The sequence below is a fragment of the Felis catus genome, chromosome E1 (genome assembly GCF_018350175.1).
Source record: "Felis catus isolate Fca126 chromosome E1, F.catus_Fca126_mat1.0, whole genome shotgun sequence".
NCBI lineage: Eukaryota > Metazoa > Chordata > Mammalia > Carnivora > Felidae > Felis > Felis catus.
Window position 1 is genome coordinate 53,990,548 of NC_058381.1, and position 21,937 is coordinate 54,012,484.

Sequence of the window (21,937 nt, forward strand, 5' to 3'; positions counted from 1 at the left end):
ACAGGCCCCCAACTGGCAGCAGCGGGTGGGCCACCAAAATCCCAGAGCCCCCAAGACCTGCCCAGCAGATGGGCACATGGGCCTCGTCCCTCCAGGGGCCGGAGAGCAGCGCAGGAGGGGAGGGGCCCCAAAAGGACAGGGAGAGGAGCCACCCCAGATCCCGAGTGCCTCAGGGGCACAGGCAGCCCCAGGGCCCCCAGTCGGCACCCGTACCCACCCACATCCTGCGATAACCCTCCCCAGAAGCAGAGACAGACAACGGGAGTGCCACAGCATTTTTTTTTTTTTAATGTTTCCTCACTGTTTTAACAATACCATGAAAAAATATATACAGTTTAGAATCTGGAACTGACCACTGTTCGCATGGGTTTCAAGGGCAGCTGGTGGGGGCTGTAGGGCCCCTTCTGACTCCTCCCCTATGTGGGAGCCACACTACTGGAAACAGTACTGACAGGGCACCGGAATCAGGAGCTAAGTGGATCAGGATCTGGCAACAAGTGGGAGAGGCTGCAGCAGTGACGCCCGCTAACCCTGGCCTGTCCCCTCCCTCCGCCGGGTACGAGGGGACAGGAGAAGGTGGGTCAGCTTGTTCCCAGGACAGGAAAATAATCATCAGTTAACCCTGGGGCACATGCCCAAGCTCCCACTCGACCTCCTTGGGCAGGAATCTCAGAAGAACAACAAATAGTTTTTTTAGCATAAGTATGTTCCAAACATGGTGTGGGGCATACTTATACTACAAAAATTATCCTTTGTATGCCCGACCTCCTAATTTATCTCCACGTTCTGGTTTTGTTTTGTTTTATTGCTAAATCTGGCAACCCTCTACCCTTAGGGGCCTCAGAAGTGGGGGAGAGGGTTCTGCTGGCAGAAAGGCCTAAAGAAGGAAGGGGAAGTGGTCAGTGTGTGTGTGTGTGTGTGTGTGTGTGTGTGTGTGTGTGTGTATGGGGGGGGAGTAACTCAGTCAAAAAAGCTTCTAGCCCTCCAAGAAATGATATATTAATTTTTTAAAAAATCCTTTTCCAGAAAATTTCTACACTGGCTGCCTTCAACTGTTAATAGCCATGGGGTGGGGGGGAGGGGAAGGACACACACGCACGGACACCCACCCCATACAGTTCTAAATAAAGTCTGGAAGCACTTAGTATAAAGGTTTTCTAAAAGGATTTGATCTTCCATCTGGTAGCAGAGCTGTTAACACTGTTCCAGATATGCTCTGGAAGGATTTAAACAGGACAGGAGAACAAACAGATAGATAGGGGCCGAGCGAGTGCCCAGCCTGTTCCTAGTGTCATCCTGGAAAGGCCCCTTTTAGAAAATTCAGGAAGCCTGGGGCCTCCTTTCTTTCGTTCCCCATCCTGTTCTCCCCCCTGGAAGGGGCTGCGTTTAGTGCACACATTCGGTCCGGCTTTGCTCCAAGGGGCTCCAGGCTCGCGGTGCAGGAGCCGGGAGCGGGGGGCCGGGGCGTGGGACCACCTTTCCTCCTGCCACACGGCCACCAGTCACAGCAGAAACGCCAGGAGAGGAAAGGCGAGCCGAGCGTCCTTGGCCGAGGCACCGGGGCCGCTCCCGGACTGACCCGCCGCTGCTGCCCCACGAGGCGGGGACTTGGCTGACATGCGTCACCGTCTGAGGCCGGGCTGGAGGGAAGGGAGAACCGGTTCCTGCCGCAAGCACCCGGTCCGGCCCGCAGCACACGGGAGGGCTGGGTGCGCCAGGCAGCTGGGTGCCCACGCCACCTCCCTGTGTCCCCACTGGGGCCCCGGCCTCGCCAGCGCCCCACGTCCAGGACGGGGGACGTCCAGGGTCTGCGGTGGAAGCCAGGCTCCCGGCTGCCTTGCACAGGATGGGACGGGACAGGGAAGGGAAGGGGGTGGTGGCCTGGAGGGGGGGAGGGGGCAGGGAGGAGACGGAGCCCCCCTCCCGCCTGGTGCCCCTCACACCCGGATCTCATCCTCCTCCTCCTCGTCCATGAAGGAGAACTCCTTGTCCTGCTGCCGGGGCAGCGCGGCCCGGGCCCTGTCGGGCCCCCGCGAGGCGGGGCTGCGCTCCTCCAGGATGCCCGAGGTGCAGCTGGACAGGGAGCTGCTGTCCCGCGTGGTGTGGCTGCCCTCGCTGCGGGCCGAGCCGGGGCTGGGGGCCGCCGCCCAGCCCTCGTCCTGGGGCGGGTCCCGGCCCGACGCGCCTTCTGGCTGCCTGGCCCGCGGAGGGGCCGCCGATGCCAGGGCCGGGGGAGCCCGGAGGGTGCTGCCTGCGGGGTCCCCGTCACGGTAACCGCCGCCCTCCTCCTCGGGGTCCCACTCCTCCTTGTCCATGATGCTGAGGACGTCGCCCAGCATGGAGGGGCCCAGGTCAATGTGGAACGACATGACCGACTCGGCGTGCTTGAGCCCCAGGCTGGCCTTGGGCACCACGGGCAGCTCCGTCAGGTCCCCGAAGGCCTGCTCGTCGAGGAGGGGGTCGGGGGAGTGGAGCGCGGTGGCCCCGTTCCGCCGGGGCGCCAGCTCCCCCTCGCCCGCCTCCTCCTGGCCGCCCTCCCCGACGCTCGCCTTCTTCACGGGGCTGGACGACAGGCTCTTGGGCAGCTTGCCGGAGCCCTTCTCGGCGGCCTCCTTCTCGTTCAGCTGCGGCAGGGACATGGCGTTCTTGACGAACAGAGCCGAGTCCCGCAGGGAGCCCAGCATGTCCCTCTGCTCCCGGTCCCCCCTGGTCACCGACTGCGACCGCTTGCTGCCCCGGAACTTCCGGGACAGGAGGCCGCGTTTGGAGGACGAGGAGGCGGCCTGCTCCTCCAGGGACTCGCCGTCCAGCTCGCCGGCCTTGCTGTTGAGGAAGGACGTGTCCCCGAAGGCGTCCCCCGCCCGGCCCACGTGCATGGTGTGCCGGAAGTCGCCCAAGGGGGCGCTGATCATCTCGGCCGTGAGGTCCACGCGGGAGCGGCGCTTGGAGTGCACCGAGCTCGACACCAGCTGCTTGAGGATGGGCATCTTGCCGGTGGGGGAGGGGGGCGGGGGGCGGGCCTCCCAAGGCGGCAGGCGGGTCGGGGGTCAGATGTGAAGTCCGGCGGGCAGAGGGGGTGCCAAGGAGGAGATCATAGGGCTGTAAGAAAGAAGAGCAGGCAAAGGGTTAACCCGGGCTGGCCGCAGGGCAGCAAGCCCATCTACAGAGGGGCTGCTGCCCAAACCTCAGCTCTCCCACCAGAATGAAATACTGTGAAAGAAGCCACCGGTGGCCCAAGCCTGCCTGATTCTTCATGCGCAGGCACTCGGGTTAGGTAGCCATGTAGAGTTCAGGTAGCCACAGACACATTTTCCCCGAACCAGAGAGAAGGACGATCCTTCTTCCGAAGGACAGCATCTCCCCCGACCAGGATGCCACCAGCGTGAACACAACCACGTTTAAGGCGGTGGAGATGCACAGGCGGTTCCGTGTGGCAGTCTGGGAACGAGCCTGGGTCCAGGACAGGACTCCTGCGGACAGCCGGGCTGGAGACACGCTCTAGGTTCTTCCTGCTGTCTGACCTCAATCCCCGTGGAGGCAGTGGACACCTCAACCTGAGTCATGGTCCTCTGACGAGGGAGAGAACAGGATGGGCTCCGGAGAGACGCTGCCCGGCACCTCCACGTATGTGGGCGGCCAGACTCGCTTTCTGAATCAGAACTGGGGCGGGGCCGCTGGGACCCACAAAACCAGCTCTCCAGCCTTCCAGTCCTCACTGGGTGTCCCACAAACGAGGACCCCGCCTGCGACCTCTCCACCGTGGGGCCAAGCTCTTTGCTGGACACTCACCCTGTGTCTCCTAGGGATGAAGACTAGAAAATTCTGGTATCTTGAATCATTAAGGGTGCAGGAGGAGGGCAGGGACTAGACGGCCCGGCCCCCGAGATCTGCCGACCCCGGGGGGACAGTTAACCGGAAATGAAGATCAGCAAGGGGGGCCCCAGAGAGCCTGGGGCATCTGAAAGCTCCAGGTACCACCCATATAGCTCCTGGCAAGCACCTAGTTGAGGTCGACTGTTGGAGACAAACCAGTCCTTTTCCCTCTGGAGGGACCTGCCCCAAAGGCTAAACCCAGCAATGCAGGGCTGAGCAGGGCAGGAAGACGGACGGGATCCGACAAGGCGGGTGGGTAAGGGGTGATGGTGGCCGTAGTCTTGCCAACAAGACTTCATGGCGGGACCACTCTTCCCACTGCGAAGCGCGACCCGTGGGTGTCCCGCCGGTTTCTTCCTCACCCCCAGCTAGGCCGCCACATCCCACCTGGCCCCCGGCGCCAGCCCAGCAGATCCCCGTTTCCCCTTCTGTCCCTCTCCAGACCATTCTTCACCTTTTCTCTGAAACAAAAGCCATCCAGGACTCACCGGTGCAGACCCCTCGATCTGGCAACCCGTCCTTGCCTCCCTCCTTCCTCCACGCCACTGCTTGCTGCTCCCCTACCTTTGCTCTCTGTCCTAGCCCTCTCTCAGCTTCTGCCTCCTGGACTCCAGGACTGGACACATGCAGGTCCCTGCTGGCACACCCTGTCACCTGGCTCACTCAACGTCCTTCCGGGCTCGGCTGAGACGTCGCTTCTTCCAGGAAACCGTCCTTAACCAGGGTGAACCCTCTCGGCCGCCTCGCCTCCGGCCTCCCGGCACTCTGGATGTCCCCTCTCCCGGCAGGCACCGGCTACATCGTTCTATTCCTGCCAGCTGGGTTGTAATGTGCCCACTGGACCCTGAGCTTCCAGAGGGTTCGGACGGGGCCGACTCACCACTGAATCCCATCTAGCAATGGGTCTTCAAAGACCTGTTGAAAGGCAACACCTCCGTCCTGCCTTCCCCCATCTCCCTTTCTGCTTCCCAGTCCAGGGGCCGCGCTGGCTTCCCTCCAGCCTCTAGCCGGCTCCAGGGTTCCCGGCCGGCCTGACCCGTGTGTCCTCCAAACACCCCCCACAGCATTCTCTGTCTTTGTCCAGCTGCTGACGCCCAGTCTGACGGCTCCCCAACCATCAAGTGCCACCCCCCCAAACCCCGCCCCAGGCAGTCATGCGACTGTCACTCCAGCAAACAAAGTTCTCTAGGACGGGAGGCAGGAGCCAGGCACCGGGGCGCAGGTGACCTGGGCTGGGCTCAGAGCCAGGTGAGGACTCTCACTACCGCCAGTCAGCTCTCCCTCCTCCTGCCCCTTCTTCCCACCAACCCTCAGGCGAGTTAGCTCTCCCCATCCCTAACCTGAACCCTCTTCTCCTGCCCACGCCCTGGGACCTAACCTCTAAACAATCAGACGCGGACCAGCTAGACCAAGGATTGGCCAGCATTTTCTATAAAGGACCACAGACTGAAGATCTCTGGCTTTGGGGAAGATACCGTCTTTCCAGTAGGAGAGCAGCAACATACTGCATGGAAACAAAGGGTATGGCTGCGTCCCAATAAAACTTTATATATAAAGACAAGTTGTGGGCCAGATTTGGCCCATGGGCCCCGGTTTGCTGACTCCAACTACATGAGAAGTACCGGCCTCAGGGTTATCCCCTCGCCACACTGCCCAGGAGAGGGTCAGCATCTGTGACCTTCTGGGTCTGCCATGGGCTCCCAGGCAAACCTTTGGGGGAAAAGCTCTCTTTGGCTACAAAAGAGAAAGGGAGGCTGGGGTTGGTCTCAGACGTGTTAGGAACAGAAGGAAATCAAACCAGGTTTCTAATGAACGCTTGGTACCAGAGAATCCCTGGGCTTCTGCTGCCCCCAGGACACTGAGGCAACAATGGGAAAGGCTCAGGTGTTCAAACGGCCTGCATTCGAACTCCTGCCTCTAGTCACAGAATCTTGGGATCTCAAAGAGCTGGGAGGGAAGGGACACCCAGAGCAGCTCCAGAAAACAGGTGTCACTGAAGCAAAGTCACTCATCCAGGTTTCTGCCCCAAACGGCAGAGCTGGGCGAGAAGCTGGCCTCCTGGTCCAGTGCTCTGCTCCAGACCTTTCTCTGGCCTTTGGGGGGTAGCATCCTTTACCAGCTACCTTTACCAACTGGACACCTCTCCTTGCGTCTGGGCCAGGAGAGTCCAGAAAAAGGAGGAGCCTAGCTGCTTCCTCAAGAAAGTTCCTGATCGATCCGAGAGTGTCGACACTTTGAACCAGATAATTCTTTGTGGTGGGGGCCATCCTGCACATGGTAGGATGTTTCACAGCACCCTTGCCTCTACCCACTAAATCCCAGCAGCATCCCTCCCCAGAGGGGACAACCAAAATGTCTCCGGACATACCAAGTGTCCCCTGGGGGGGGTGCAAAATTGCCCCAGGTTGAGAACACAGCTAGAAAACTAAAGCTTATACTACTTACCAGATAAACAACAACAACAAAAAAGGGGGGGCGGGCGGGTGGGAGACAGGATAGGGGGCACAAAGGGTCAGAACTGTGGGAACACAAGACATGCACTTCCAGAGTTCAGGGTTTCATTGCAACAGTAGGAATCCCCAGACCCAGCAGGCAACTTGAAGCGCTGTGGTTTCCCGATGGGAAGTGCTCCCGACAGAGAAAGGGGAACCACACACTCAACCGCCAAGGGCTCAGCAGAACCCATGGAGTGGCTTGTGGCCACTCACAGGGACCTGGCATTCTGGCCACCAAGACTACAGGACAGGAGGGTCCCATCAAGCCATCAGCCCCCCTTCTATCCTGGAGGGTAAAACAAAGGAACAGGTAAGAGCGGTCAGCGGGGAAACCCACAGGCCAGACCCGGGGCCCCAGCATCCTGCTGGGCCCTACACCCCCAGAAAGAAAGTAAAAGTCTGGCCGGTGCTGTGTGCTACTTATAGCCTCGCTCCCTGGGGGTGGGAATGAGGCTTTCCGGCTTATAAAACACCAAACCATCCCTCCAGCACCCAGCATGAAAGAGTCTGGAGAGAGCTGGGGTCTCTGTGGAGTCACCTGCCATCCCACTGCCTAGCAGTCCTGGGACGGGGCCAAGGTCTGGGTCTCTGGGATCCTAGAGCTCAGACTCGATGGGCCAGGCTTCAGGGCTGGTGAGAACCCTAAGCTCTGAACAGAGAGCGATGCGGGGGTGAGGAGATGGAACACTGAGGTTACGGGCAAGCAGGTGGCCTGGGCCAGTCCTGGGGGCGGCAGGTCAGGAGGCCTGCGCTCCCACCCGGAAGGGGATCCTGCCAAAGAGAGCTGTGCCTTTGGCAGGGGGTGTTGCTCAGTGCCGTGACTCAGCTCTGGGGATGTGGCTAAATAGGCTGCCTGATGACAGGGCGGCCACTCCCCACAGCCTGCCTGCCCGGGGCGGGGCACCACCACCCTGCCCCGAAGCCATAATTCCACTCAAAAGGGAGCAGGGACTCACGGCTGTCCCTCACTCTCCCCAGCCTCTGATGGATCTAGATGCCTCTACCCTTTGGCCCCACCATCCCCAGAACATTCCTTCAAGGCAGGAGCAACGGACCCTCCCTGGAAGGCCAGGCCCCTGGCTGGTTTACACCGATCACGCTCCCAGCTCAGCTCTGCTTCTGGGACCCCGGAGGACAGCGCCTGCCTGGACCCCTCACCCATCCTTCCTGGCATGTTGCACACAGAGCACTGGCCTCCCAGATCAGCCAGTCAAGCAGCAACCAGACAGACAGAAGGACAGGCTGGACCAGTGCGCTCCAAACACCCAAGCAGTGGCTGGCTCCTGGCAGCCGGGCCAAGGCAGGCGAGAGACCCAAGTTCTCCTGGGGCGGCAAGGCCGGCCTCCCACTCTCGCAGCTGACCCGCAGCTCACCCTGCTTCACGGCACGCATGCTTCTACGCCCACCGTACTGCCATTGCCACCGGAGGCGCCTCTCCATCAACTCCCCTGAGTTGTTCTAACGCCCATCCGGGGCCAGCCCCAAGCAACAAGGTGGAAAGCAAGGGGATATTCGGTGAAAGACAACCTCAGTCATGGCTTGGGATGGCGACAGGAGGCCGTGTTCATTTCATTCATTCATTCATTCATTCATTCATTCATTCATTCATTCATGTGCACCCATTTTCCCATACCTGTCTAGGCTCCGAAGACAGGACAGTGGAAATCTCAAGGTGGATAAGGCCCCGCCTTCCCGGGGGCAAGTCTGTAGTGAATATGGGTGGGTGGGGAACAGCGCTGCATACACGCAAGTAAGACAGTCAGTCTCTCAAGTGCTTGGCGTCAAGAAAGGGGAGCAAGTGTGGGTGTCACGGGCCTGGGGGAGGCCCCTCTGAGGAAGGGGCTCTGTGAGCTGAGAACTGAATGGTGGAAAGGACCCAGGCAGGTCAAGAGCAATCCAGGGAGGGAACAGCACGAGCACATCCCCGGGGGAGGGAAGAAGCTTGCGGAGCTTGAGAAACAGAACGGAAACCCAGGGGCCAAGGGCCAGGTCACACAGGCCCAGCCCCCTGAGGACCAGGTAGGAGTCTGGATGGCATTCTTGGTACGAAAGGAAACAGATGGCAGTTCCCAAGCAGCACACGGTTGGTGCACAAGACGGCCGGCGCTGCAGAGCCCAGGGCAGAGGATGGGGGCCAGGAGACGGATGCGGCTATGGAGACAGACGGAGGAGGGCATAAGCGGGGCAGGGTTTGGAGGCAGTGACACCAGGAGTCGCTGAGGGCCCAGATGGGGGAAGAGAGGAAGGGCAGAATCAAAGACTCCAGGCCCCGGCCAAGCCCCAGAGGCCTTTTCCCCCTGCAGGTCTCACCTGCTGGGCTGCGGACCTCTCTCCCTGGGTGCAGCCAGCACTCCACCACTAGGAAGAACTTAACTTTGCCCGAACAGGAGAGGCCTTCTGCCACACAGCCCCTGCCAGCCGGAGCGACACATGGAAGGGCCTTGTGCAAGTTCCGCGTAACACGGGCCACTCCTCTCCCTCCCTGAGAGGCTAGAGGCTCTGGCTTTTGAGGCCAGAGAGAGACTCGGTGCCTTCTGGAACATTCGGCAGCCTTCTCCTGCAAAGATAAGGAATCCCAGCGAAGGCACAAGACGGTTTAACTCCCAACAGTGGGACGGGGCTGACGGGCTGCTCGGTGAATGAACAGAACCGTGGACGCTTTGATCCACATTCTTACATAATGCGGGAGGAACCGCGGTGGGGGCGATGTTGTTATTTTAGCCGACTTTAGTACTATTTGGAATCTTTTACCTCCTTCACGCGCACTGCGAAAAGCCCTCGTATTTGTAAGTGTGCTGTTTGCACCAGGAAATGAAGAAGCACGGTCTTAAAATAATCTGGGCCTGAACAGCGACAAAAAAAAAAAAAAAAAAAAAAAAAAAAAAAAGGCCCGGGATGGAAACATGAAATACCACCGTTACCCACTCCTGTACCTCTTGCCTATCCGTGTCAAATATCTCCTTAAAATCCCTGGGTATGGAGTGACCATACTCTCAGAGATGGTGAAGCCACATTAAGGGACTTAAGGGACACATGAAAGGACACATGAAGGGACTGCCCCCAAGTGTGGTCTTGGGGCAGGGGCAACTATGGCAGTTTCTTTAAATAATGGCTTTAAAATGATAATGATTTAGCAACTGCCCTGTGGAACGATTTCAAAGCAGGAAAAAAGCCACACACGCAGATATGCATAGAAGCCTTATTTAGAATCACGAAAGGCTGGAAACAACCTAACGGCCAGGAATAAGGAAAGGGGTGTGAGGAGTAAGTCCTAGTAACTCAAACGATTAACGTGCGAAAACCACGCTGCCACACGGGGCAGCTGCTTCCCAAACGGCATTAAGGGGAAGGAGAAAGAAGGCAGAGCTCAGGCTTGTTCATACACAGCATTCACACGTCTGCACGGAGAAAGGCTTAAAGGGCACACAGGGAAACTGAGGAGTTAAGTTAGACTTGAGTGGAAAACAGGCAATTTTTTTTGTTTCCTTTGATGTGATATGCTGTTCTAATAGTAATAATAATAGGGGCACCTGGGTGGCTCAGTCTGTTGAGCTCGCGTCCCGGGCTCAGGTCATGATCTCAAGGTTCGTGAGTTCGAGCCCCGCATCAGGCTCTGTGCGGACAGCTCGGAGCCTGGAGCCTGGAGCCTGCTTTGGATTCTGCGTCTCCCTCTCTCTCCGCCCCTCCCGCACCCATGCTCTGTCTCTGTCTCTGTCTCTCTCTCTCTGTGAAAAATAAACAAAAAAGTAAGAAAAAATAATAATCATAAAAATCCCAAAGCATCAATGTCTCAAAGCATCAATGGCTGATTGAGGAAAAGACATTAATTTCAAAACCAGCTTAAAACTGTCTGGTTCTCAGGGCCCAATACAAGGCACCGAGCTGGGGCTGGGTGAGGCGGGTCTCAGGTCCACTCTCTCTGCACCAAAATCCCCCGCGGATGTCTGTTCTCTTTTCCTCCTCCCCCTCCCCCAAGCTAGACAGGTTGTATTCAAAGTCGTGGAGGAGAAAGTGGGCGACCTCCAGCAGCCCGGTGTCAGGGGAGACACGGAGATTAGGACTCCCCCGAAAGAGCTCGCTCCCCAACAGCTGCTTCCTGATGCCTGAGCCTCTTCAACTGAGGAGATGAAAGGTAACGATCGCCACCCCCCCACCGTCACCGTCACCGGAGACTGGCCAATTTCCAGTGTCACTAAAGCTCCAAGTTGGAGGCCAGCCTCCCACACAGGTGATCCCACAGTGGGATGCTATCCGAGATGCCCGGGCAGGTGAAAGTTCTGCTTCTGCTGCTGCTACAGCCCTAAGCTCAGCTCTTCCGGTGGCTGCACGGGAGCAGAGAAAAGGCTGGGGTCACACAGGGCAACCAGCACCCCAGTGCTCCCCCCCTAACGGTGGACCACCAAGCCACGTGTGGAAACAGCAACACTGTCTAAATGACAGAGTCTGGTGTCTGACGCATGCCGGGCATTGTCCTAGACCATGGGCCACTTGTGCCCCTCGCCCTGCAAGGAGGGTATCAAGATTGCCCCCCCCATTTTACAGAAAGGGAAACTGAGGCTCAGACGGCGTGAGCCTCACCCGACAGATTGCTCTCACATCTACTTAAATGGTGACTTCAGCCCACTTCTGATGGGCGTTGGACCCATGGTTTTCTGTACGAGGTGATGCCTCCTGGCCAATTCAGATGTTCCCAGCTGAGAATGTGCCTGTGGAAGACGGGGGTGGGTGGGTGGGTAGGACGGCATCGGGAGGCTGCTTATCCAAGAGCCTTGGAACCAAGACTCATTGGGACGGACTCTGTGTCAGAGATCTGCTCTCAGGGCTGGCTCAGGTGCGCTCTTCCCTACTCAGGATCTCATTCCTGCTCTCTGCTCAGAGGAACCTCCCCGTGTTCTGATTCCCTGGGAAGGGGTGGGTGGGGGAAGAGACCAACCTGAAGCAGGAGCCAGGACTCCCCTGGCGTGTTTAGCAGCTCAGCACAAGGCCCCGCCTCCAATGTCCCTCCCTCCCGCTCCGCTCTAGTCCCCCTCGTGTCTCCTGGTAGTCCCAGCTGCCAAGAAGGAAGACCAGAACCAAGCTCCCTTCCTAAAACCTCCCAGGCTGGGGGCCCTGTATTTGCTCCATCACCCCTGCCTGCCTGCCCATCCAGACCAGGCTCACTGGCCCATGGATGCCACTGCCCAGCCCCATGTGGGCAGATCCCACTTCCTGCTTCCTAGAAGAAAGGGAAAGTGAACAAGGGCCCAGTTTCAATACCTGCTTCCCAGAGCTGCAAGTTACCTGTGCACTTTCCCAGCTTTCCCTACTGGGTGAGCCCGGCCCAGCTAATGAGGATGCGAGGCTCTTGGCCGGAGCCAGGGCTCACAAGGCGAACCCCACGTACTCCACACCAGAACTTCTCAGTGACTCCTGCCTTCTGCTGCCTCTCTAGGGCTATTAAATTATTTACAGCTATACCGTTCGCAGCACCAGCCTCACGTGGCTACAGAGCACCTGAAACGCGGGGAGTCCGAATTCACACGTGCTAAGGGGCAAAACAGACAATGCACTTCAAAATGCAAAATAGCTCATCCTATTTTTCTATTGGTTCCATGTTAAAATGAGAATATTTTGAATATATTGGGTTAAATAATATATTAATTTCACCTATCTCTTTTCACTTTTTAAAATATAGTTATTGGGGCACCTGGGTGGCTCAGTTGGTTAAGCGTCCCCAACTGTGGCTCAGGTCATGATCTCAGGGTTTGTGGGTTCCAGACCCGCATCAGACTCTGTGCTGACAGCTCAGAGCCTGGAGCCTGCTTCGGGTTCTGTGTCTCCCCCTCTCTCTGCCCCTCCCCTGCTCAGGCTCTGTCTCAAAAACAAACATTAAAAAAAAAAATAAAAAGCTGGGGCGCCTGGGTGGCGCAGTTGGTTAAGCGTCCGACTTCAGCCAGGTCACGATCTCGCGGTCCGTGAGTTCGAGCCCCGCGTCAGGCTGTGAGCTGATGGCTGGGAGCCTGGAGCCTGTTTCCGATTCTGTGTCTCCCTCTCTCTCTGCCCCTCCCCCGTTCATGCTCTGTCTCTCTCTGTCCCAAAAATAAATAAAAACGTTGAAAAAAAAATTAAAAAAAAAATAAATAAAAAGATAATAAAATACAGTTATTCAAAATGGAAATGAAATCTGAAACTCGCAAACTGCTTCTACTGGCTAGTGCTGATTGAGGCATTTTCCCTTTAGGACAAGGGCAGTACCTTCCACTGTAGGTAGATAAATAAAGCCAAGCACTGTTCACCTTTGGGGGAAAATATTTACACGTTCATAAATAACGTCTGCGTTATTTTAATTTAAGTACTACATTCCAAAATTTTACATCCAGTGGGCCGCTAACGAATGCTAGGTTGTTTCCATTTTATCCCAACTCTGTAACAAAAATCCTCTGGCTAAGTTTGCGCCAATCTTTATTTCTGGTCAAAAAGTAAGTTAAATTACTTCTGTTTCTTATTGTGAACTTGTTCTCCAGAAGGTTCTACACACCAAGCTGCAGTTCCAGCAACACAGGAATATAGTGTCTGATACCAGGGGCTGTATCTTCTTTAGTTGGAAACAACAAAAACACGACAATCAGCACACTCACAAACTTGCCATTTGTATCTCCTTAATTATAAGGGAGGATGAGCATTTAAAAAGTGTATCATCTGGGGCGCCTGGGTGGCTCAGTCGGCTAAGCGTCCGACTTCAGCTCAGGTCATGATCTCGCGGTCTGTGAGTTCGAGCCCCGCGTCGGGCTCTGTGCTGACCGCTCAGAGCCTGGAGCCTGTTTCAGATTCTGTGTCTCCCTCTCTCTCTGACCCTCCCCCGTTCATGCTCTGTCTCTCTCTGTCTCAAAAATAAATAAAACGTTAAAAAAAAATTAAAAAATAAATAAATAAATAAATAAATAAATAATAAAAAAAATAAAAAGTGCATCATCAGCCTCTGTGTCTTTCTCTTGGGAATTGCTTGTCGAAGCCTTTCGCCCAATTCTCCGGGGAAGGGGCTTCACCTTTTCAATGGATTTGTAGGACTTTTTAAAATATTAAAGCAGTTAAAATTTTCTTACCATCCTACATACTTCTGTAAGTTTATCACGCACCCGTTTGCAGTTGGGTGATTTTGTCTTCTTTTCCAGAGTGCTCATTCATTTTTATATAGTCAAATTTGTTTCGTGGTTTCTGGCTTTAACACTATGAAGCAAAGACCTTCTCCACTTTTCAGTTTATGAAAATATCCACTTCCTCTACAATACCAGGTAATATAATAATGAGCAACTACTCAGAGAGAAAAATACTGGAAGGAAATACAACAAAGTAAAGCTGCCTGTGGCTTATAAAATTGTGGGTTGTTTAAAATAGAAAAACGATTAAAATACATCAATGTTGTATGCACGTTACTGATTCCTTATAGGATTGTTATAAAATGTGGGTAAGGCATTAAAAGTTACCTTCACCAGATATTAAATTCTTTATTTACAGATACGCTTCCACTCGTGAATCTATCTTGGGACTCCCCTTTTTGTTTGCTGGTCTGCTGATTTCTAAACCAGGTCTACACTGCCACTTTGTAAAACATTTTGAGCGTCTAATAGGGGAATATCCCTACTTTAATTTTCTCCCTAAAGTTGCCTTGCATTGTTTCTAACGTTGTTCCTTTTCCAGATGGACTTTAAAAACGGTAAGTCCCAAAAGAAATCCTAGTGGGATTATGTTGGAATTGGAAGGACAGAAGATGAACTTGGGAAGAATAGACTTTATCACAACATCAAAGCTTCATAGCCATTTATTCAAATCTTTTGGATAATCTCCTTTATTAAATGTTCTAAGTCATACACATTCCTTGTGGTGTTTATCCCAGGTCATTCTGTGCCCTCTTGTCATTGTGAGTTGATTATGCTCCTCCCCCCTTTACCTAGCTGTATTTTCTGACTATTACAGCTGCTAAATGGGGACGCTAGTCTTTTCTTTTTTAATTTATGTATATTTAATGTCCACGCTGCTAAACACACTTGACTATATACGAACCCACTTTTTCAACCCTAAGTTGTAGGAAATTCAAATTCGAATGAAGAATTTCTAAAATTTCGCATCCAAATAAAGATGTGCCATAGGTGTTAAAAACACACTGGATTTCAAAGACTTTGTATGATTAAGTAATGTAAAATGTCTTAATTTTTTATGATTATGTGGTGAAATGATCTCTTTTTGATGTGTACACTCGGGTTAAACAAAACATTAAAATTAATTCCACCTGTCTTTAGTAAAAAAAAAAAAAATTAACATTTATTTATTTTTTGGGAGACAGAGATAGAGCATGAGCGGGAGAGGAGCAGAGAGAGAGGGAGACACAGAATCCGAAGCAGGCTCCAGGCTCTGAGCTGTCAGCACAGAGCCTGACGCGGGGCTTGAACCCTCGAACCATGAGATCATGACTTGAGCTGATGTCGGACGCTTAACCGATTGAGCCACCCGGACGCCCGTCTTTAGTTTTTCAAACTGTGCCTACTGGAAAGCTGAAAATTACGTATGCAGCTGGCACGATACCTCTCTCTATTGGCAGTGCTGATCTAGAGGGATCTCCACTGATCATGCATAATGCTCACCACTGGATTCAGACATTCTCGTTCATTTCAGAGAATTGATAGTTTCTTACAGTTTATAAGAAAATGAAGCCAGTAACTTAGCCAGGCGAAGGTGCAGTAGGGAAAACACGCTATAGCTTAGAAAATCTACCCTTTGACTGCTGGAAGACACAGAAGCAGCTGTCTAGGCTTGTGACAGAACTGTAGCAGAGCCTGGGCTCTAAGGCTGGGGCTGAGGACCCCACTCTGGGAAGTGCTATCCCAGCTCCCACCTGTGGATCTCAGGTGGCCCATGTGTCACCGGAAGTATGAGAAAGGGAACTCACATTCACTGAGCTCTTCCTCTGCACCAAGCAGCTGCTCTATCTTGGCTAAACTGCTTTTTTTCCCCCAATTTTTAAAATGTTTTCTTTATTTTTGAGAGAAAGAGAGCGCGAGCCGGGAAGGGGCAGAGAGAGAGGGAGACACCGAATCTGAAGACAGGCTTCAGGCTCTGAGCTGTCAGCACAGAGCAGGATGCGGTGCTTGAACTCACGCACCGTGAGATCATGACCTGAGCTGAAGTTGGACATTTAACTGACTGAGCCACCCAGGCGCCCCTGTTTTTTTTTTTTTTTTTTTTAACAACAAAACAAGTACTACCACTGTCCTGTGTTCTTTCCCACCATCCAAGGGACTTATCATCCCCATCTTACAGATAAGAAAGCTGAGGCTAAGAGACACCAATGCTCCACCAAGTCACGTAACTTGCGAAGAACAGGGCTGAGAGAAGAGTCTCAGGATCCGCCTGGTTCTGAGGTTCTTCCCACTGTGGTTCTTCCCACTCCACCGTAAGGTGTGCAGGGGAGGGTCCTAAGTATTGCTGGGGCCCCGGCCTCTGAGATCTGAAGGTTCTGGATGCATGCACACGCACAGGATACACAGTTTTACATAGAATTCCAGGTTAAAATATTCCCAGCCTGGCCACTCCATTCTCCACCACCCCAGCGAAAAGTACAGATAAATCCTGGGAAAGACAGGGGCAGCTCCATCCTGCTGGCAACCGGCCATCCTCTCCACCGGGCCCCTTCACCTTGGTCTCTCTATCCACCTCCTTCCCGGTCCCAGAACCGTGTGCTCTGGGCCAGGAGAGGGAGGCAGCGAAGGCAAGTGGGAGGGGGAAGGAGAAGGCCCCCCCACCCGCCCCCAACCCGGGGGTGAAAACAGCTCCGGGGAAAGAAAGGGAAGGCGTGCCCTCTGACCCGACGACGGGAAGCCAGGAAGCCGCAAAGCCGCTCAGGAGTTGAAGGAGTCAAGAGCCAGTGACTCCGGGATATCAGCAACTTTGCTTGTTTACGGGACTCTTCCTGGAAGCTTGTGTTTCCCCCCAGCCTGCCTCGGGACACAAGCAGCGGCTGCCATCACAGGGGGAAGAGCCAGGAGAGGAGGAAGAGGTGCCTGGTGGGGACCCCCTCGGCCTGAGCACCCAGGGCAGGTCTCCCCGAACCTGGGAGCGGCCCTAATGCTCCGCCCTCCAGCCCGGGCGCCTCACAAAGAAGCGGCTGGGCTTGAAATCAGATCTGCCAGGCCCTGTTCGGTTTCACTTCCCTTCTCCCGAGAGTCCACTGCTCAGCCGAGGAGTGGGGATCGAAAGACACTCGAGGCTCTCCAGAGGGTGGATCTGGACTCACTCCAGAGCGGACTGGCAAATCTCCATCTTGGCCCTGCTGGAGCACGCAGGGTGGAGGCGGAGAGCACGGACCCTGGAGCCAGACTCCCCACCGCGGCCCGGCCACACTGGGCACGTTACACGTGCCTCAGTTTCCCCGCACGCTTTCAAAGGGATTGGTGCCATTATGTACTTCCTAGCATTGCCATAAGGATTAAATAAGCTCGTGTAAGCAAGGCCCTCAGCGCAACAAGAGGCGAGCACTCACGTATTTGCTGTGAAGATGCTGTAATGTGCTCTCTCTCTCAGTGGATGCCCTATGCCCATGCCTCGAAAGGTAGGAGGAAAATTCCAGCATCCCCAGCGACACTCTGGCCAAGTTCAAAGACATCTACCTCCGGAACCACCTGATGATACCCAATCCAAAAGGCTCCAGAGCTGACCCTTTTCAAGTCCTTGGGGGGGGGTCCCCAGGATGAAGTGTTGCAGGAGGAGGGGTCCTCCCAGCTTCCGAAGCCCAGAGATAGACTGCAGTCCCCACAGGCCGTGGATCGAGCCATCCAAGACTTGGCTCCGCTCCCCCTCTCCCTTCCTGACCTTTCACGATCCAGGATGAAGAGTCTGGCTTCTCTGGGACCAGACTTAAACTCTTGCCGATTTCAGCCTGATACAGGGGTGGGGGTGTGAGGCGAAGGTGGGATAAAAGAAATGCCTGCCGCTCCTCTCTAGGATGAGGGCCGGATAACTGAGGAATCTGGGGCACTGTGGGCGCCAGCGACAAATAATGCACAAAACCTCCACACGCTCCACCCCCCAATAAAATGCTCCCTGGTTCTCTGGACCTAATCCAACCCTCACTAAGGTACAGAAGCTATAGTGGAGCCCAGAGAAGCCTCCTTTTGTGTTCTCCCAGCCAGGGGCGCTAGTCCCCCTTTGATGCTCAAGGGCGATATTCTAAGGCATAAAGAAGGCTTGCAGGGAGTGGGGCCCCTGGGGGAACAGACAAAGGAGGGGCAGGGAACAGAAGCCGGGACACAGAGCTTCCGTGGTCACCCTGGGAAGATCTGGAAGCTGGGGTCTGCAGCCCACATTTGGCCGCTGCAAAAATGGCACGATTCTGAGCAGACCTGGCCGAGCGAGACGCTGTCCCTGAGTATACACTCAGGGGTGTTTCCTGCCCTGGAACGGCTGCCTTTCAGAGGCCCCCGCTCCTGGGATGAAGGAAAGAGGGGGAAATGCCAGCAGGGCAGCTCAGTCTCTGTGGAAGCCTTCCTTCACGAATGTGCCCACACTGCCCTTGCCTGACCCCGAAGGGAGACCCTTCCCCAGCTCGGGAGGCGGAGTGGAGACTTCCGGTGCCCCTGTTCCTGGAAAAGGAGGGGTCTGGATGCCAGCGCTTGCCACCCTGGCATGGAGCCCCGAGCTGCAAGCCGGCAGTGCCTGGGGGAGACTCTGATGTACGTTTCTGGAAGGAAGCCCAAGGCTCCACAAGAGGCGTATTTTCAGCCGGAGCTTCGAGGACACACTGAGTGGGAATGTGGGAAACTAATAGCTTAGACTTCCTTCGCGATACTCTGCGAGCGAGCGAGGAAGGACCACATCCAGCCACACACCCGCACGTCCCTCCAGGTGTGACCATCCAGTTCCTCCAGAGAGGGTTGGCATGGGTCTGTCTCCGCCCCCCCCCCCCCCCGAACATCCCAGAAGTCTTCCCCAGAGCAAGCCCTGCAGGACCCTCTGCCAGCTGGCTCCAAGGTTTGGTTCCTTTTCCCAAGGTTGAGGAAAAGCCTTCAGTACATAGGTCAGAAGACCTAAGCTGGGGTCAGCCCTCTCTCAGCTTCCAGGGCAAGATTGCACAACCCCTGTTCCTCCGCCCCCAAGCCTTATCTCTGGCATCAACCAGATCCTGTTCCTCCAAGGGACAGACTCCACCCTCCCCACCTAGGGCAAGGAAGCTGGAGACAAGCAGAAATTCTCAGCTCTCTATTCCCACCCCAGAGAAGGGGAGAGTGACTGCGAGAGAGAGGGGGTGAGAGGGAGAGAGAGGGAAAGAGAGGAGACAGAAAACAAGCAAGCCTGGCCAATATCAAACACCTTGCTGGCCACACCTGGGCACGGCCTGTCCTGGCCACAGAAATCAATCAACCACTCCAAAGGCGGAGGGGGTTGGAATCCCTGAACCAGAGCCAATCTGAGGCCCTGCTGGGAAAGCGCCTGACTTGTCAAGAAGGGTCTAAGATTCCTCTCCCAGGACGACATCTGTTGGGGCGGAGAAATCCTCCCAGCCCCACTTTGTAGATAAGGCTCTCATATGCTTGGGGCTCCCTGGGCTCCCGTCTTGTGAGGGCTGGACATTCAGTCTCCAAGAGGCAGGAGGACAGAAGTAGATCCGGGTTTGCACATCCACTTGGGATAAGCATCAGTGGGTGGGCATGTGTAAGGGAGAAAGGAAGGGAAAAAAAGAACGGTCGAGAGAGGAAAAGGCAGATAAAGGACCCCAATAAAGGACGGAATGTTCCAAGTAGAGGCCTGAGCGAAGCAGTTTAACGGGGGTCTGTGAGCTCAGGGGGACATCAGAGGGCTTGAGATTCACCCCAAACCATCGCGTCTTGGGTGCAGACTCCCTTGATCACACCAGCCCGCTCCCTGTCCCTGTGTGGGTCACCAGAACCCCTGGAAAGACCAGAACCCACTGGGATATCTCCCAAGGTTCACTGAAGCCCCAATTGTGGGAAGGAGCAGCTGTCCTCCAGGAGTGGTGGGCCAAAGTCCACATTTGGAGGAGATGAACCACACTAATCAGTAGTCACATGGGCAGCTCACACAGGGCAGCTGATAAAAGGTGGAGCCCACATGGCACCCCCCCACTCCTGGCAGGCTCCTAGCTACCACACAGGGCCGGAGCCTCACCAGACTCCCCAGGACACCCCATTATTGCTCCGGGAGCCTTGGAGCCACCTAGAGGCCTGGATGGGCCCAGCCTGGGTCCAGAAAACTCCCCATTCCTGGGGAAAATCCACAGCTCAGTTCCCCCTTCCTTTGTGCCCTTTGTTCTCTTAAAATTCAGTCCATCCTGCTGGTGGTCCCCTCCTCCACCCCAGCCTCAGAAAGGGGGCGGAGGCGGCGGGGAGTTATTAGAAACCCAGACTGTTCGAAGAAGTTGCATTGCAGGAGGCCCTCCTGTAACTGGGCCCCTCATTGTTTACGCCGGCTGCACGGGGAAAGCTTTCTCTGGTCCAGATGGTTGCTGGGGTAAGGAAGACGGAGATCATCCCTCCAGCACCACGCACCCTCTAGAGAAGAGCCAGCAGGCTTCAGCAGCTAGGGGACCCTGTCCCCATTCAACTGCTCGGATACACACGAGCAAAGAATAGGCGCCGAGGATGCAGCTGAGGGCGTGGGAGCCAGCCAGATTGCAAAGGGTGAACAGAAAAGAAAAAGCATTGTATTTCCCCTCCATTCTCTCAGGGAGAGAAAGAAAACTTCCAAAGCCCAGGCTGCAGTATCTCTACGGGAAACACCAGGAATCTGGTTTGAGTTAACAGAGAGCACCCCTCCCCCAGACACACACACACACACACACACACACACACACACACACGGCTCAGTCCTCTCCCAGGAAGCCCGCCCAGCCGCAGCCCTCCAGCCCCGGCTCCCGGTTCCCGCCCGGCTCTCCCCGTCGGACACTCACCGGCGGCGGCCCGGCCCGCAGGGCAGCTGGTGGTGGACGCACCCGGGGCAGGGGCAGTTTTGTACCCCCGGCTGGGGGCGCTCCAGGGAGGGGGCGGAGCCAGAGACGGCCGACCGCAGCTCCACCGCCCCAAGCGGGCGATTAAATCATTAACCGACCGCTCGCGGCCGGCGGCCACGCCAGGAGCGCTCTGCCCCAGGCGCACCCGGCGCGCCGATCCCGCGCGTGGCCCCCTCCCAGGGCCGCCAGCTCGGCTGCGCCCCACCCCGCCGGGAGGCACCGCGTCCGCTCCCGCCTCGGCCTCTCCCGCCTCGGCCTCCAGGTCTCCCGAGGCGGGCGGGGCCGGAGCCCGGCTTGGGGGTGGGGGGGGGGCGGCGGCGGCGACTGGAAGGAGGTTGTATTTGTTTCCTCGGCCGTTCCCTTCCAGGCAGCTCCTTCCTTCTTTCCTCCCTCGCCGGGTGACACTGGGTGGCGTGTGCTGCAGCGTGTGTACGAGAGCGAGCGCGTGTGTGCACGCCTCCGCCACTACACGCGAAGAATTCGGTTTCTATTCACGGAGTACTCCGTGCGCACACACGCCCCCCTCGCGGAGACGGCGGGCGGCTCGCCGCGATTGTTGTGCCCCTGCCCATCCCGGCGCACGCCCCATTCCCGGGCCAGCGGGCGGACCTTTAAAGCCGGGGACGACCCCCGCCCCGGTCCCACCCGCCCCAGCAGCGCCCTGGGCCGGACGCCGAATCCCGGTCTGGAGAGAGGAAATCGAGGCAGAACGCGGTTTTCCCGGCTCTCGGCCACCCCCTCCTCCCCAAAGCCCGCTCGGCTCGGACACGGGGTGCGCGGCTCCGGGTCCCAAGCACCCGGGCCGCCCCGCGCGCGCCCCGGCCCAGCCCTTCCACCCGGGGCCGGGCGCAGGAGTGGGGGTCTCTGAGCCCTCCTCCCCGCCCCTCGGCCCCCTGTCGCGGCGTCTTCCACGCTCTCCGCCCCCACCGGGGGCCTCGAGCCACCCCCCGCCCCCAGACCGAACCCACCCAGGCCTCGCAGGGCGCGGGCTGCTGGTCGCCTACCTGGGTCCCCAGAGACGCGAGCGCCGGACCGGCGCGGCTGCGCTGTCCCCTCCGTGGGCTCTGCGCGGCGCCGGGGCTGGAGGCCCATGTCAGCGCCGGCGTCCGTTTCCCTCCGGCCCTCGGGCTCGCTGGGCGGTGAGCCGCTCGGACACTCCCCTTCCAGGCTCCTCCCGCGCCCTCCCTCCCGCGCCCTCGGCGCTGAAGTCACGGCGCCGCCTCAACCAATGGCGGCTGGGAACTCTCGCCCGGCCGCTCGGCCTCCTCGGTTCAAATCTGCGAGTCTGAGGCTGTCGGGGCTCCTCCAGGTGGGGCGGCCCGGGCGTGGAGGCCCACCGGGACCCGGGCCGGTGGGGTCCCGAGGGCCCCAGCGGTGACCAGGAACCAGGACCCCCCCACCCTGCCCCCAACCTCCCGGGCCCGGCCCCGACGGGAGAAGGGAACCCGGGGTCTGCGTCCCCCGGGGCCGTGGATTCGTCCCCGACCCTAACTGGAAACGAGAGGGGCGGGAAGGAGCCGGCCCGCCAGCCCCGTAGAGGGTGTCAGAGGGGTTTGGGCGGGGTGACCTGGCT

General features: G+C 56.8%; 1 protein-coding gene across 6 annotated transcripts; it reads right to left on the reverse strand.

Annotated features, from left to right (window-relative positions):
* Positions 1 to 265: 265 nt before the first annotated feature.
* CDC42EP4 (CDC42 effector protein 4) lies at positions 266 to 21,522 on the reverse strand. Of its 6 annotated transcripts, none has more exons than XM_023243835.2 (2): positions 21,369 to 21,522; positions 266 to 3,099 (listed from the first exon to the last, which is right to left on the reverse strand). In XM_023243835.2, exon 2 carries the CDS (start codon positions 2,985 to 2,987, stop codon positions 1,938 to 1,940), a length of 1,050 nt encoding a protein of 349 aa, XP_023099603.1. In that variant the 5' UTR covers positions 2,988 to 3,099; positions 21,369 to 21,522; the 3' UTR covers positions 266 to 1,937. The 6 variants fall into 6 exon arrangements, with proteins under 6 accessions (XP_023099603.1, XP_023099604.1, XP_023099610.1 ...); XM_023243836.2 differs by lacking the exon at positions 21,369 to 21,522 and adding an exon at positions 20,305 to 20,584; XM_023243842.2 differs by lacking the exon at positions 21,369 to 21,522 and adding an exon at positions 8,679 to 9,234.
* Between the last annotated feature and the right edge of the window lie 415 nt (positions 21,523 to 21,937).

Bases quoted from the DNA above. Each gene is read 5' to 3' on its own strand.
- CDC42EP4 (XM_023243835.2), bottom strand. From the start codon at position 2,987: ATGCCCATCCTCAAGCAGCTGGTGTCGAGCTCGGTGCACTCCAAGCGC.